The sequence below is a fragment of the Hyaena hyaena genome, unplaced genomic scaffold (assembly GCF_003009895.1).
Source record: "Hyaena hyaena isolate Hyena2069 unplaced genomic scaffold, ASM300989v1 scaffold_119, whole genome shotgun sequence".
Taxonomy (NCBI): domain Eukaryota; kingdom Metazoa; phylum Chordata; class Mammalia; order Carnivora; family Hyaenidae; genus Hyaena; species Hyaena hyaena.
The window spans coordinates 1,630,735-1,646,492 of record NW_024080750.1 but is presented as its reverse complement, the minus strand read 5'-3'; the positions used below and the strand labels follow the sequence as shown (position 1 = coordinate 1,646,492).

Here is a 15,758-nt window from a genome sequence, read left to right as displayed (position 1 = left end):
GAGTTCTGAGACACGTGGGGACCCTCCGCCCGCAGCCTGGTTGACCACAGGCCTGGGGCAGACTTCGAGGGGAGCGGTTTTCGGCTCACCGCTGGGGTTCGGCGGGGAGACACTGCAATGAGCCAAACCCAGTTTCAAGCCCCTCAGACCTGGGGGCATGTGGCAAAACAGACATGGGGGGTGAGGGGGATGATTTGGGGGCCCCGGGTCAACACGGTGGCGGGAAGGGCCCTCCCCAGCAGGCCAGGCAATCGCAGCCTTCGGGACAAGATGCCCCTGGTGATGAACCCATCTTCCTTGTTGCACTGGGGACAGGTGGGGCGGGGCCAGGACAGCGCTCGGGGGTCAAGTCCCAACCCCCAGGCACACGCGGTCAGCACGCTTCCCCCCAGGCAACCTCTTCCCTGTTTCCTTTCACTGCGCTTTCACCAGCCCAGCGCCACCCCGGGGAGCTCAGCGGGAGTCCTCTGCTCCGGTCCTCACCCTTTGCCTTGACTGTGCTCTTGCTCGCCTAGAACCTCATTCCCGCCCCACCCGACCTCAGCCTCACGCAGAGCCCCGGGGCCTCCAGACAGTGGGGGGGGCTCCGCCCTCCCCGCTCCCCTGTGCTCGGGCCTGCTCGGGCCCATGCTCACCGCAGTCAGGGCCTGGTCTCCCTCCCCCGGCAGCCTGGGGCGGCCCGCGGGGCGCACAGTGAAGGGGTCTGTCCCGCAGTCCCTGGAGGTGCAGGGTGGGGGGACCAGGCTCCTGTGACTGGTGACCCACTGGCTGATGCTGGGGGAGGTGCGGCCGACCTCTGAGCCCCTTCCTGTCCGGCCGCGTCCCTTTTCTGCTACTTTAGAGCACTGTCCGTGCCCGCAAGCCAGGTGATGTGGGGGTGGCCTACCCCCATCCTGGTTCCCGGGACAGATCATGTGACACCAGTCACGCATTCCATCCCTCTGCCTAATGACCTCAGCTGGGAGGTGCTCACGTGACCAAAGCCACCCAACTTGGCTTTTGCCGTCGGAAAGAGGTGTCTCCAACCACTGAGCAGCTGCTCTGGTGGCTGGCGGCCGGGGCCCCCGGGGGCCACAGGGAGATGGATGGAGGGAGGCCAAGTCCTGAGACACCGTCCGACTTCCTGGATGGGGAGTCCCGTTCCTGAAGCAAGACGCGTGCTTGGACTTGTGGGCATTAGAAGAGCCGGTACACCCCCTTTTGTGGGAAGCGGGTCCCAGCTGTCTGTCCTCTACAGCAAAGTGAGTTTTGATAATACAGAGAGACGGACGACGAACAAGGCAGTGGCGAGTATGACAGGGAGGGGAGCAGAGAAGAGACACCGGCTGGAATGAGAGCTTGGGAAGCTTTCCTGGGCCGGGTCGTGTCTCCACTGAGACCTGCTGACGGAGTATCGGGGAGCTAAGGGGAGGGGGAGACGGAGGTGAGAGGGGCACGCCACACTGGGAAACTGAAATCCGCCCGGCGCCGACTTGCCCACTAAGGGGACAGACACATGGGCTCTTCTAATGGACAAGTGCAAAGATAGATGCTACTTCAGGCATGGCTGGATCCAGGGGCTCAAACAGTGCCTTAGGACTCATCCCCTTCCAGGGACACACCGTAAGTGCTAAGTATTAGTCCAGGCACCGATCACACACACAGCATGTCAAGGAACTCAAGATCTTTCCAGCCAAGTTGAAAGGCATAAAGGTTTGTTCAAAGCCATTAAAAAAAAAAAAAAGTATATTTATTTTGAGAGAGAAAGAGACAGCATGTGAGGGAGGGGCAGAGAGACAGAGAGGGAGAGAGAGGATCCCAAGCAGCTTCCATGCTGTCAGTGCAGAGCCCGATGCAGGGCTCAAACCCTCAGACCCTGAGATATGACCTGAGCTGAAATCGAGTTGGATGCTTAACTGACTGAGCCCCCGAGGCGCCCCTGCTCAATGACCTCCTTTACTGAGGCTCTGTGAGGAGTCCGCCCCTCCTCCACCGGGGCTGCTCCTGGGCGTTGGACATTCATGGTCCAGTGGAGGAGACACAAGGGAGTGACGTGCAGCATGGCATCTGAGGGGCGGTGCACATGTACCTGCGTGTGTGTTACGGACCAAACAAGTGGAGGACATTAGCCTGGCCCACGCTGGCCCTGCCCGGCTGACCACCACCTTCCTCTGTCCTTCTCTGTCTTCCTCCCGTCACCCCTCTGCAAGTGTCCTCTGAACCCCACTCTATTCCTCTGTTCCGGAAACGCTGCTGTGCCCACAATCATTCAAGGGAACCCAGCCCACCCGCAAGCACCACAGCCAGTGACCCCCACTGGGGCCTGGACGGGAGGGATTCATTTTCTAGAAGTTCAGCTAAGAAGTCCTGAGAGATCAGAGGGTAGGAAGGTTCTAGAAAGGTCAAGTGGGAAAGCGGTCAGGCAGCCCTAACAGGCCTTGAGGAAGTCAGGCCTTGGAGAGGAGAGGGGGTAGCCGTGAAGGCGGGCGGGCAGTGGGGTCAGACGTGCCCCAGCCACCAGGCCCAAATGCTGAGCCTCGTCGGCCCCGTGTCAGGAGGCAAGAAGGCGGAAAAGCACATTCATGGAACACAGAAAGCATAGCCCCAGGGCTCACTGGGGTTCGCCTGCTCTTTCTGAGGGAGCCTGGCTGTCTTTTTGGGGTGCGACCTCCCGCTGGGACGCCACATCTGGGGTTCTGTCCGCCCAGCCGCTGTCTTCTGCGGTGCGGGGACCCCTGCTCCCGAGAGTCACAGCTTCTAGTTGGGAGATGAGCTTCGAGACCTTGGCGTTGAGGGGCGAAGCCGGGTCCGGAAGGGACTCGTTTTTGGACTCCGCACCTTCCGAGAGGGGCCCTGGGGAAGAGAGAACATGTTGCACTGGGGACACACGGGCCCCCTCACCTCAAGGGGCCGAGGCGATCCAGCTCGCCGGGGACCAGGCACTGCCCACCCCTCCCCGGCCCCGGGTTTTCCTGTTTCCTTCGTTTGTCAACACCGCCAGCCTCTCGGTGCTCCGTGCGAGGTCTCTGGTGCTTCCTGGACTGTTTATCTGACGTGCTCAGTGCTGATCGTGCAGGCAGGGGAGCGTTTCAGAGCAGGGGCGGGCGCAGGACTGGTGAATGAATGAGGGAACTACCCCTTCCGAACACTGGAAAGACGCAGCATTACCTCCTGGGAAGATCCAGGGGTCTGAATGACAGAGGGGCCTCCGGGCCGGCTTCACAGGCACGTGGCTGGGCCTACGTTCAGGGGCCCCCTGTGCTCGCTCAGATTAAAGCCCCATCGTGTCTCGAAATTCTAACAAAGTTAAATGAGGAGCTCCACTTTTGCATGTCACCCCGGGCCCCCCAGATCATGTCACCTGCCCAGGCACCTCAGCTCGCAGGGACCCCACAGAGGGCGCCACACTCCGCGGCACTGACAGTCCCTGATTCACCATTTCCCCCCCGAAAATGAAAACCTGCCGGGCGTTACACTTCTCAGGACGGGATCCTGCCTGTCACCTGAGTGAGAAGTTCGATGTCCCTCAGGCCAGCGAGGGGGGTGTGTAGGGGCACAGGGTGAATAAGGCCTTGTCAGTGCCACTGCTCAGCCCTGGGGGAGGCATAAACTTGGGAGCATTAGCTATTTTTCAAAAACAGAGGGCTGAGTTTCTTTCTATCAAGAGGGTCTTGGCTGGTCCCACCTAAGACCGGGTGGGGGGTTCACGGCCTGTGTGAACTCTGTGTGCCTCCGTGGAGGCTTCTGCGAAGTGAGGAAGAGGGGACCCTCGCTGTTGGAAGCTCAAGGTCACAGCCATCAGGATGGCAGGACCCTCTCAGCTTCTAGCACGAATGCCCCGGGGAGGTGGGTGCCGGCTAGGGCACCAGACGCCGGCCAGTCTGGGGCTTCTGACCGTGCCAGGGACAGTGTGACTCCTTCGTCCAAATCCCGGAGCGTTCGGAGCTGCAATCCTCCCCTGATCCCTCCTCCCCGCCGAAGGCAGAAACCCTGCCTTACCCTCTCCTGCTCAAAGCCCCTCTGTGGCTCCCCGTCGCCCTGGGAGATGCAAGTCTCCACCACCCGTGGAGCGTGCATGGGACACGCTCATGCTTCTGTTCACCCACCATCCTGTCGTCACCTGTTGCCCGTGCTCGCCCCCCCCCCCCGCCCCGGTCGGGGCGCCCGCCCCCTGCCGCTGCCCCCCTGCTCCATCCGTGCTGCCGAGCTGGAGTCCCCGGGCTCCACAGCCGGGGGCCAGGCGCTGCGGCTGGGCGGCTAACCCCGCCAGGGTCGCCCTCTTGGCCATGGAGCCCCCTCCTCTGAGTCTCAGCGGGGCACAGGCGGCACTTCCCAGCCCCTCCTGAGGCCAAGTGCAGGCCGTTGGACGGAGAGGAGCGTGCTTGTGCTTGGTCGAAGGGGAATGGCCGGCCCTCTGTAGCCTCTCTGCCCACAGACAAGACAGAGCCTTGGGGTGGCCCAGCACCGAGGTGGAAGCACCGGGGTCTGTGCCCCCCGCCAGCCTGGGCGGCCCCCTTGCATGTGTGCTGAGCCTCCAGCAGGCGGAGCCTCCCTGCTGAGGATATCGTGCTGCAGCAGGGTAGCTTCTCCCTGAGATGGAGCGTCACTCACTGTGCCCCCCCCCAAGCCTTCTATGAAGCCTAAAATAACGCCAATGGTAAAGATTCTTGACGCTGCCTGAAGGCATGTGAAGGGCAAGCCCGGTGCTGAGGCTCTGCCTGCAGAGGTCACCCAGTCCTCGCCACAACCAGACGCCACAGGCAATGATCAGCCTCATGTCACAGGTGGGAAACAGGCTCAGCGCTGAGTGCTGGGCTAGGTCGCTTGGCTAAAAAGGTTTGACCCCACACACTGATTCCAGAGCTGCTCTCTGCTATGACCCTCTAATGCCTTCTGGACTCTGGGAAATGGGAGACTTGAGAATGACTGTGGATGGATGGATGGATGGATGGATTATGGATGGATGGATGGATGGATGGATGGATGGATGATGGATGGATAGGTGGATGATGAATGGATGGATGATGGATGGATGCATGCATGCATGGATTATGGATGGATATGTGAACGATGAATGGATGGATGATGGATGGATGGATGGATGGATGGATGGATGAATGAGTGGGTGGATGGGTGGGTGGGTGGATGGATGGATGGATGGATGAATGGGATGAATGGATAGGTGTATGGATGTATGGTTGGATGGATGGATAGATTATGGATAGATAGGTGGATGATGGATGGATGGATAGATGATGGATGGATGGATGCATGGATGGATGATGGATGGATGGATGGGTCGGTGGGTGAGTGGGTGGATGGATAAGGGGATGATGAGTGGATGGGTGGGCTGGGGATGAGAGAAAAAGAGAAAACACAGGGCCCACCGTGTGCCAGGCTCACCTGCATCCTTGCCCGGCTCCTCGGGGCCCCTCCGGCAGTCCTCAGGCTCTGCAACTTCTCCTGGACCAGCCGTCCCTGAGATGACAGTCATTCTGTTGCTGTTGCCAATGGCAGTGTCCTCAAGGAAGCATGAACTGATGTGGACCCTCTGGGTCCCATCCCCCTTGCAGTCAGGTCCTGGCTTGGGCACCAGGACTTGGAATGGAGCTCCTGAGCCAACAGTGGCGGCAGAGGCTGCGGGGTCAGCCAGAGACAGAGAAGCCAGGAGGGCTGCATGAGCAGCGGGGTGGTGGCCCCCGAGCCCCGACCCCCAGCCTGGCTTTCAAGTCCCCCCTGGCCTGCTCGCCCCCCTGAATGTCCCCCTGGGGGGCCAGACCCGGCTCGGTCCACGGCCGAGACCCTGCCTCCCTCGGCGCCTCTGCACACAACCCGGATGGCTGGTGTTCCCGCCACCCAGGTTCCCCTGGGACTCGGCCACCGGCCCTCCTCCCGCCTCTGCTGCTGGCTTCCCCACAGCTCTCGAACGCCACCTCCACCTTTGGTTGAAACCTTCCTGTGACCAGAGCCTGTCCCCAGCGGCCACCCCCCCAACCTGGCTCCTTTCCATCCAACTTCGTGCAGGAGCTGCTCACAGTCTCCCCCCTGCTCCTCCCCATCCTCTGTGCCCTCAACTCACCACCGACCCCTGCTGCCGGACCCCATGGAGCCCCCCGACCTCATCGGCCTGCCCGCTTCTAGAAACTCCCCCCTCCCCCCCCCCGCGGGATTCTCCAGCCTCCCTGCTGTCTTTCATCCCTGGCCTGGCTCTGGGTCACCAGGGCTGGGAGGACTTGACCTGGGCTCTCTGGTCACCGTCGACAGTCTTAGTAGAGCACCTGGTACTTAATGGCTCCTGTCCACCCTCCTTAGATGCCATTCCGGTCTGGCCATCTCTGACCCTGCCTCAGCGGGTCTGGCCTCTGCCGCCCCGTGCCTGCCGTACAGATGAGGAAACTGAGGCTTCCCGAGGGAGGGGGCGGGTGGTAGGGGGTGGGGTCCTGAGTGCGCGCTCTGAAAGCCCCGCCTGCTCTGCTCTGTGGGACAGCCTCCAGGTGGAAGGAAGGGAGTTTCCCATCATGCCTCTCTCCCCGCTAAGACCGGCTCTCGTTCTGTGCAGCGAGGAGCCCAATGTGGTGGGGCGGGGGCGGGGTGGGGTACCTGGGGGGCTGTCAGAGGGGCCGCAGGCAGCAGGGCCTCCAGCCTGGGCCCCGCGAAGGCTCATCTCGTTCCCGTGTCCCAGCAGCACCCGTCTGAGCACAGACTTCTCCAAGCGGATGTCCTGGGGTCCCCAGGCTGTAGCCGGGGAGCTCTGCGTTGAGGGACCAGCTGGTGCCATTGGAGGGGGGTGCAGGGGCCCCACGGAACCTAGCAGGGGACGCAGGAGCATGACCTCTGACCCCCACCCTCTGCCCACACCCCCCCCGACACACACACATACAAAGTCCTGGCTGGACAGAGAAGTCAGGCCTCGGAATTCTTGGTGCTCACGGCCGGGCTGGGAAGGAGCATTTCAGGCCACTGATGGGGAGCAGGTGAGTACAGCAGGGCAGTGGCGCCTGGCTCCACTGGGGCATCGAAAGCCCAGTCAGTGAGCACAGCCTCTGCCCGCTGGTGCCCCCCATCCTCTGAGCCCATCAGGGGAAGTGTCCTCAGGGGCTGGCATATCTATAACGCCCCCTCAACACTGAGCATTCAGAGCCTTGACATTGTTTTATTGTCTCAGTATTTATTTTTAGGGTAAACCGCTTCGTTTTTACGTCAGGTAGTGCTACCAAAGTTCGCTTTAAAATAAGTTTGGGTGGGGCACCTGGGTGGCGCGGGCGGTTGAGTGTCCGACTTCAGCTCAGGTCGTGATCTCACGGCTTGTGAGTTCGAGCCCCGCATCAGGCTCTGTGCTGACAGATCAGAGCCCACTTTGGATCCCCTGACTCTCTCTCTCTGTCTGTACCTCCCCTACTCACTCTCTTTCTCTCAAAAATAAACAAAAATTTTTTAAAAAGACCTAAAATAGTAAAATATCAAATAATAAAATAAAATAAATAAATTTGAGTAGAATAAACAGGTAAAGCATCTAACAACATTAAGTAAATAATCCAACATGGGAACGGCCAAAATTGGAGGGACTAAGTTTCGGGAAACATTGGTCCAGATTCTAAAACAAAGTTCCTCGTTTCACAGTTGGGGAAACCAAGTCCCCGAGTAGGCAGGGCTCTCTTGAGGTCAAAGGGAGTATTTCAGCTTTGGGGCTGATGCTGTCCCCTGTGTTCCATGGCTGGTCTGAGAGGTGGCCCTGTCCCTTGTCTCCCCAGTGTCTGGCATGGAATAAGCACATCTTGCGGGATTGTATTTTATCAAAACTAGGACGCCACCAGCCAGATGCGTCCCAGTTTCTAAGATGTTAAAATCTGGGGGGTGGGGGAATGTATCTCAGGGCAAACAAAGGGAGAGTGAACCGAGTTATTTCTCATGGAAAAATGTCAGGTCCCACTGAAACTGAGGATAAAGTTATTGGGATGAAGGGAAAGCAGGAGAGGTTTGATCCAGGCGTGCAGGAAGACCCTCATTCTCAGGAAGGCCCTAAAGGATGCCTTCGGGGATGTGAGAGCTGCCCTTTCTCCTCAGAGATCGACTGTCCCCTCTGGGCCCCAGGCTCACGGAGCAGGTGTCCCTACGGGTCCCTCTGAGGTGCCTCTGGGAGGACTCACCATTCTCCCCTGAGGCGGTTTGCCTCACTAGGATGTTCCCGTGTCCGATCTGGATGTCTTCAGAGTTCTCAATGGAAATGAAGTTATTTGGTCCATTCTGACAGATCATGTTGATTGGATTTTGCTGGTAAATGATCGCAGGGGACTCATTTCTTCCTCCACAATCTGCAAAATAATATTCCGCCCCAGCCCTCTGCGCCTCTCCAGGCAGCCGTACCAAAGTCCTGTGGCGCTTGTTAAAACACAGGCTCCCCGCTGACCCCCGGGGGCGCCGCGTCCGCAGGTCCAAGGTGGGAGCCGGGAAGACCAGCCTTGCTTGGATGTCCCCACAGCTGTCACCCTATCCGTGTGTCTCCTGGGTCCTCACCGCCCACCGCGTCCTCTGCGGGTGCCCCTGGCCACTGAGCCCCAGGACCCCTCTCCCTTCAGCGAAGGCTGCAGGTGGCCGTCCCTGGGATGCTTCTGGCCACCAGAAAAGCTTTGTTTGGCCCACGTGGCATTTTCAAGAATTCAGATTTTTCACCAGCATTTGAGATCCGGCCTCTGTCACCTATCGTGGCAGGGATGCTGAGACACCCCTTTGGGGGCCGTGAGCCGGGATGTCAGGCCCATGTGGGCAGCTGGGCACCTGCCGGGCTCTGTCCATTCCACACACAGGGCCACGTTCCACCTCCGTGGCCCCTCAGCTCTTGTGTCTTGGCGGGACCCTTCCTCCATAAAAGATACTCAAGAGCACATTTTATGACTGTGTTGGGATTAGAGACAAATATAATCTAAGCTGCAGTCGTGATGGACCATTTCTGAGGATTACAATATTCACCTGTTTGCCTGTTGTCAGAGGAACGAGAACATTCTCCAGGCCCCGTGCCTGCTGCACCTGAGGGAGAAGTCGGCCGGGCCCCACCCTGTGGGCGTCCGAGCGCAGCCTTCTCTCCCAGCAACTCTGAAAGTCCCCGTTGGGCAAAGTGCTGACAGGAAAGTGTTAGCAAACAGGCCGAGCCCCACATCCCAGGGCTGAGACGGTCAGGAGCGGGCCACCTCCCTTCGTGGTCCTTTGCTTTCTGAAGCTGCAGCCTCAGGCCACTCCTCCAGGAAACCCTCCTTGGTTGCTCTCACCAGCACACTCGCCCTCCGGGTACCTGGCCTTCCAGTGACTCGTCAGCTAGACCCCTGCTGTGAGGGTCTGACAGGGAGGGTAGGGCTGGCCAAGTGCCCGCCGGGGCGCCCAAGCAAGGAGCAAGCATCGGGTGTTAGGGTTTCTCTCCACAACCCTGCCCCACCCACCTGTGCACAGCAGGTGAGCACCTACCTGGCCGATAAATGGACCACACGCTCGATTTCTCATCAAGATTCAGAAGGTGCTTCTTCCTCATATCATACAAGCCTGGGTTCACTTCTCTTGCTGTCTTCATTCCCAGGGCCTGGGCGATGATCAGAGCCTTACAGGGCCCAGAGCCTTCCAGGAACTTGTAGATGGCTTTCTCTGCGAGGCAGGGCGGCGGGTGGTTAAGGAGGACCCCAGAGTTTGAATCTGCTCCACCGCTTGCCAGCTGTGCAAGCTTGGGGGAGCCCCGGGCCCCCTTGGCCAGGGTCCCCGTCTGGAGCCCGTGGTTCGTAAGAACAGCGCCGCACAGAGGTGGTCAGGGCGCCCGGCGTTGACCACCGATCGCAGAGACAGCGTCTGTGCATTCGGGCCTTCCGCGGCGCAGACCGGGTCTTCCCCCCGGATGTTTTGTGGGGACTCCTGGCGGCTGAGGTGTCACGTCTCGAGGGGACAAGGAGAGCTCGGGGTCGGAGGCCCCAGGGCCCAGGAGCTGGAAGGGAAGGGGATGCTTACGCTGTTCACTGAGCTGAGGGCCAGGTCCCTCTGGAATTGCCGCTGCGTCTGGCTGGGGCCTCGCTGCCGGAGAAAGGGCGGGGGTCAGGGGGCGGAGGCCAGGAGAGGGGACGGGGACTCCACGGGACGAAGGTGGCGCCGGCGCGAGGGAGATCGGGACCCCGAGTCCAGAGCTAAACGCGCCTGCCTTCAGACCTGCCCTGACTCCACGGCTGTGCCGCGTACCTGCTGACGCACCTCTCTGGTCCAGCGTCAGCACCGCGAGCGTCTGACTGAAGTCAGCGCTGTAGGAGGGGACCCTGCGCGAGGCCAAGCCTGCTCTACTATTATCGTCACTGCTACTGTCGTCGATGTTATTACTCAGGCTCTGCTGAGCGCCTGCTGCGTGCGCGCATGAAGGTGAGCCCTTCCCACCTCACCCCTGGCAATGGCGGACCTGCTACTATGTCCGCTGGCCAGACAAGGACATCTAGGCACCTTCGAGGGGCAGGGACTGTATTGAACCCGGGCCTGGGCCTGGCTCGTCCACTGCCAGGATGGCTCTTACCCTGGCTGAGCTGCGCCGGCTCTGCGGGCACCACCTCTCCAGTCCCTCCCTCGCCCAGGCGCCAAAGCGCCAGGCCGGCCAGGGAGACTTTCGACTCCTTCTGCATCCGGTAGAGGACTTGGTTGAGTTTCTTCTTGGGCACCCGGCATTCCTTTGCCAGCTGGACGGACTTCACAGGGGAGCCGGCGGCCCGCAGTGCCCTCAGGATCCTCTGCTCAAGGTCTGGGAGGAGGGAGAGAGGGCGGAGGGAGAACGGGGTCCCCCCTGCATCAAGCGGGGCTGGGAGCTCGGGTGGGAGGCACGGCCGGTCCCCGGTGTGACCTGGGCGGGTGGGGGGTGGGGGGCAGATGCCCGAGCAGACATTCACTAACAACGCCTCTGTTCAGTGAGAAGGTGGTCAGAAATGACGTGGGCCAGGGGAACCCGAGGGGCTCAGTCAGTTAAGCATCCGACATCGGCTCAGGTCATGATCTCGTGGTTTGTGGGTTCGAGCCCCGGGTCGGGCTCTGTGCTGACAGCTCGGAGCCTGGAGCTGCTTCAGATCCTGTGTCTCCCTCTCTCTCTGCCCCTCCCCACCCCGAGTCTGTCTTTCTCTCTCTCAAAATTAAAAATAAGAAAAAAGAAATGCCCTTGGCCAGACAGCCTGGTGACAGAGGAGGCGCCCCAGACTTCTGAGCATCCTCTGCCTGGTGTGAGCGCTGGAGGGCAAGGGGGAGGGCACTCAGCCCTCAGACACCCTGAGAACACAGGGCAGCGGAAGGTGGCAGAGGCGGTTGATTGAGGGGAGGGGAGCAGGAAGGAGCGGGGAGGGAGGCAGAGTCTCCGCCCCCTGCATCCTCTGTCCCTCCTGGGGGGGGGGGGCTCCCCATCCACTCGGTGGTGAAGGTGTTCGTCGAAGCCAGGAAGACACAGACATTCAGAAACGGACCTTTCTCCCTGAAGCCCAGTTCCAGAGAGGCCTGGAAACACTGTCCCCTGCTCTCTCGAACCCCTTCTCCCGCTCTGTGCCTCCACCCCCATCCCTCACCCAGGCCGCTCACCCCTGGGCCTTTGCACATAGTGTCCCCTCTGCCAGAAACACACTCCTGCCTCTCCACGCCCCCCAACATCGACTCAGCCTCCAGGTCTCACTCAAGCACCGTCTCTTGTAGGGAGCCGCCCGATGCCCCAGGGGGTGGGGTGCTGTGCGTGGGTGGGGGTGGGTCCCGTGCAGAATGGCTCCAGGGCCCCCGCTGTGATTGCCGGGCCACGGCAGCGTCTTTGGCATCTGGCACAGCGCCGGGCACACAGTACGTGCTCAGGAAACAGCATTTGAATAAACGAGTGACTGTGTGGGTCCACCCACCGCGGGGACAGGTGTCTGGCCGGACGATGCAGGGCAGGGCCCGGCCAGCTGGAGGGGGCCCTGTGGGGGGCAGCCTCGCCTCTTGCCAGGAAACGTCTGCCCCCCAAAACCCCCAAGAGAAAATCAAAGCAGGGTCGTCCTTGGGAAGACCCGGGGCCCCTTGCAGGGCAGCAGCGTGAAAACTCTGCCTTCTGGGTCCCCCCAGGCTCCTTGGTGGCAGCGCCAGCGGGGGAAGGGGTGAAGCGTTTGCTCGCTCCGCGGCCGGGCCGTGACCAGGACAGGCCCGACCTTGCTGGCCGCAGGGGCGGTGCGGTCAGGATGCCTGCGGGCACCCACCCCTGCACCCGCCAAGTTCTGCCTCCAGCGGCTGGAGAGCCCCGGCCGACTGAGCAAGCCCGGCTCTGCCTGCCTGCTCTTGGAAAGAGTTCTGATTCTTGAAAAGCCTGCCGCCTCCGGGTAAGCCTCTCCCCCTCCCTCCTCCTCCACGCCCCTGACCCCAAAGGAGCCCTGGGGCTGGAGATCAAAGTGAAGGCCGAGCCCGAAGGGCTGGCTGGCCACGTGTGCTGGGTCTTCAGGTCCCTGAGTCTGTAAATGGGAAGCTGCAAAACGGATGAGGTGTAAGTGACAAGTTGGTAAGGAAAGATAAACCTGGAAGGGAGAAGTTAAGTTCAGCCACCGAGAGAGGAGTGCCCACACGTGCCCCCTGGGGAACCAGCCCGGCCCTGGGCTGCACCAGCGGGCGCCCCTCCCCAGGGCACTGCTTTTCCTCTTTCTGGTTCCCTGACGGCTGGGTCCTTGGGTTTGAGCCCCAGCTCTGCGAGCCACAGGCTGTGTGATCTCTCTGTGCCTCACTTTTCCCATCTGTGAAGTGGGGGTAGGAGCAGGTACCTCAAGGATGGTAGTGATGAATAAATGAGCTAATGATAACAGAACAAAACCCTCAGCCCACAGCCCACAGCCCACAGCCCACAAGCCCTGTAGAACACAGCCCTTGCCCAGTACACGGTTCGCTGGTATATTCTTCCAGGAGTGAAGGGTTAGCTGAGGGCAACACAGAAGTGCACGGATGCCTCTCCTCAAAGCAACTCATTGTTTCTTAACACGAGCGTGCGGACGCGTGAGCAGAGCCCAGTGTCAGCTGTGAGGCCCTGACTCACGCCTCCTCGAGAAGCCTCAGTGATCTCCTGGATAAGATGGCAACTTCACAGCGCTGCCTCCGCGGGGGCCTCCCCGACCGCACCCTAGCCTCACCTCTTCTCTCCTCACCCCTGTGCTTGGGGGTATATGGTCGGCTATCATTGCTGTAAGCGGGCCAAGGAAAAGAGCCAGAAAGAGGGGTGCAAACCCCACTGAGAACACCCGCTATTCCTTAGACGGAAGAAAGTACCTGCTTCGCCAGGGTCCTCGGGGGCCTGGGCCATGCTGGCGGCCGCCGCTGGACCCCGGAGCCTTCAGGGCAGCGCGGAGGCTCCTGCACTGAGGCTCGGAGAGGAGGGGCCGGTCCCGATGAGCTGTTCTGACGTGGCTGAACTTGGTGCATCTGCGGCTGCGAGGGGGGGTCGGCGTTTGCCGTTCACACCCCAGAATCAGGGCTTGTCACCCCGATGAGCTTTCTGGCAAAAAAGAAAACGAAACTCCTGTGTGTGGCTTTAGAAAGAAACAAAATTGAAAGCAGAATCGATGAGCAAAGCCTCTGGCTACAAGCTGGAAGGAAGGAGCTGAGCTCGGTGAGACGGGAGCATTCTCTGTAAACACGGGGCTTTCCTGGCCCTCTGGGCTCTGGCCACTGCCCGCCCTGACCTACCCACATGTTGGCTGAGGCACCCAGGAGGTGGCTGGGTATCCCGGGACCAATTGTGCGCGGATCAAAATGACAGCTCTTTTTAATGAGCACCTACCGTATGCTTTCCAATCTCGTATGCCCCTCTGACTCACCTATTGGGGGGGGGAGGGGTCTGGTCCTGATGTCTTTGCTCAGAGGGGACACTGAGGCTTAGGTCGGTGGGGTCACTTGTCCAAGGCTGGGTTCTACCCCAGCCCCACGATTTCCTGACTGTGTGACTCCGGGCAAGTTTTTTTTAAACTTATTTGTGCCTCTGTTTCCTCATCTGTAAAATGGGGCTAATGAAAAAGTAGGTACATCAGGAGGACCTGGCAAGGACCAAGGAGGGTAATCCAGTTGAAACAGTTTGGCCAGATTTCCCCGGTTCCGTCTCCGGTCATGAGCCCAGCTGAGCACGCACATCCCCAGAAAAGGGACCCATCACTTTCATTTATTTCAAAGGGGCCACTGACTCCCAGGTAGTTCCGAGCCCCTGTTCTTTACAAGGTAGTAGGAGGGGAAACGGGCGCCTGCAGCGGCCAGGCGCCCAGGAGGGTCAAGAACTCAGCCCTGGAAATCGGGGCTCTGGGTCCCAGCTGCAGAGGCCTGGGGAGGGTCTGGCCCTGCCCTCCGGGGGACTTTGCGCTAGCATTTCTGCGAAGGGAGGGGGCTGGCTCGCCCGGAGCAGTGGCGGGGCGAGGTCCCTGGGGAGGACTCTGCCTCTGCCTCCTGGGGCGCTCAGTACCAACAGGAAATTGCATTGGACTTTGTTCCTCTTTGGGGTAAAACCAAAAAGGTGTTTCTCCCTAGGAAGTGACAATATCGACTTTAAGTGCGGGGTAACGGGGGTGTTGAGGGAGATTGTGGAGGCGCCCTGAGGGAGGAGGCTCTGGGGAGCCCCCCAGTGAGGGGGTGGGGGGTGACGTGCCGGGACAGGCCACCAGGTGGCGCTCACTCACCAACCTGGACCTGGGGCGGCTCCTGGTCTCACTGCCTGACATAGGGGGACCTCCCACCCATCCCCATCGCCCAGGGAATCTCCGACTCTGTGTGGTCCCACTCCGGGCTTCTCCCCATCCTCCCCGGCCTCTCTTTCTCAGGATCTTTGGCTCCTTCCCTGCGTGCTGCTGACCTCTTAGTGTGGAGGCCTGAGGTCCTGGACTTGGCCTTGAGCCGGTGCTTGTAGGCTTGCAGGTCAGGCTGAGAGATTCACTTCCGGAAGGACGAGCTGTGCTTCGGTGGTGGAGGCCGGCACCCTCATGGCCTGTGTCCGTCTGGACAGTGTTCGGATGGCCGCTTTCTGCCCCTTCATGCCCCTGTCTCCCTGTGTGCCCCTCCCTCCCCGCTGCATCCTGAAGCCACGTGGGGTGGGGCTCGCATGCTGGCTCTGGACCTGCAGGGGAACCGGTATTTCCGGAAAGCCAGCACTCCTCGGGGGGGAGGGGGTGCTCCTGGACAAGGATTCTGCCTGGCCTTCCTCTCCAGGACAGGCCCCAGCTACAGCCCTGTGTCACTGCCTCTCCGGGCCGCGGTTTCTTTAATTATAAAACAGAGATAATAAACAAGAAAAAGCACATGCAGCAAAACTTGGAAAATGTGATATGATCTTCACAGTATAACTTTAGGCACCAGAAACAAACACACAAAAAACCAAAACCCCAAAGCATTCCCTTGCACCCCATCGTGTCTGGAATTTGTGAGTGCTCACCCCAGGGAGTGGGAGTCTCACTTTTAAAGATCTGGATGGTCTTGAACTGCATTTCTCAGTTTAAGAGGTTTTCAAGGCAATTTTGACTCTAAGGATGGTCTTCGACCCAAATATCAGTGGTTTACACAATGCAGCTGCTTCTTTGCTTTCTCCCATGACAGTAGGGTGGCTGGTCCGGGTTTGGTGTGGCACACCACGGTGTCGAGTCTCTGGCCTCGCTATTTTGTTGCTCTGCCCTCTGTGGCCTCCATTCCCAGGTTGGCCTCATGTTCAAGGATGGCTGCTCAAGCTCCGGCCATCACATCTTCATTCCTTCCAGCAGGAAGGAGGAAAAAGAAGAAGGACAAGTATCTTAAGTTGCACACACATTAAA

General features: G+C 60.1%; 1 protein-coding gene across 2 annotated transcripts; it reads right to left on the bottom strand.

Annotated features, from left to right (window-relative positions):
• Positions 1-1,868: 1,868 nt before the first annotated feature.
• ZBP1 (Z-DNA binding protein 1) lies at positions 1,869-13,585 on the bottom strand. 2 transcript variants are annotated; one of them, XM_039236919.1, is made up of 8 exons: positions 13,243-13,585; positions 10,511-10,732; positions 9,964-10,026; positions 9,436-9,609; positions 8,127-8,291; positions 6,580-6,786; positions 5,383-5,616; positions 1,869-2,832 (listed from the first exon to the last, which is right to left on the bottom strand). In XM_039236919.1, the coding sequence occupies exons 1-8, from the start codon at positions 13,274-13,276 to the stop codon at positions 2,591-2,593; spliced, it is 1,341 nt and encodes a 446-aa protein (XP_039092850.1). In that variant the 5' UTR covers positions 13,277-13,585; the 3' UTR covers positions 1,869-2,590. The 2 variants fall into 2 exon arrangements, with proteins under 2 accessions (XP_039092850.1, XP_039092851.1); XM_039236920.1 differs by having other exon boundaries at positions 5,383-5,457.
• Between the last annotated feature and the right edge of the window lie 2,173 nt (positions 13,586-15,758).

Coding starts and splice junctions, on each gene's coding strand:
- ZBP1 (XM_039236919.1), bottom strand. CDS start 13,276: ATGGCCCAGGCCCCCGAGGACCCTGGCGAAGCAG. Junction 10,733..13,242: donor CGAGGACCCTGGCGAAGCAG/GTACTTTCTTCC, acceptor CCCTCCTCCCAG/ACCTTGAGCAGAGGATCCTG. Junction 9,610..9,963: donor CCCTCAGCTCAGTGAACAGC/GTAAGCATCCCC, acceptor CCTGCCTCGCAG/AGAAAGCCATCTACAAGTTC.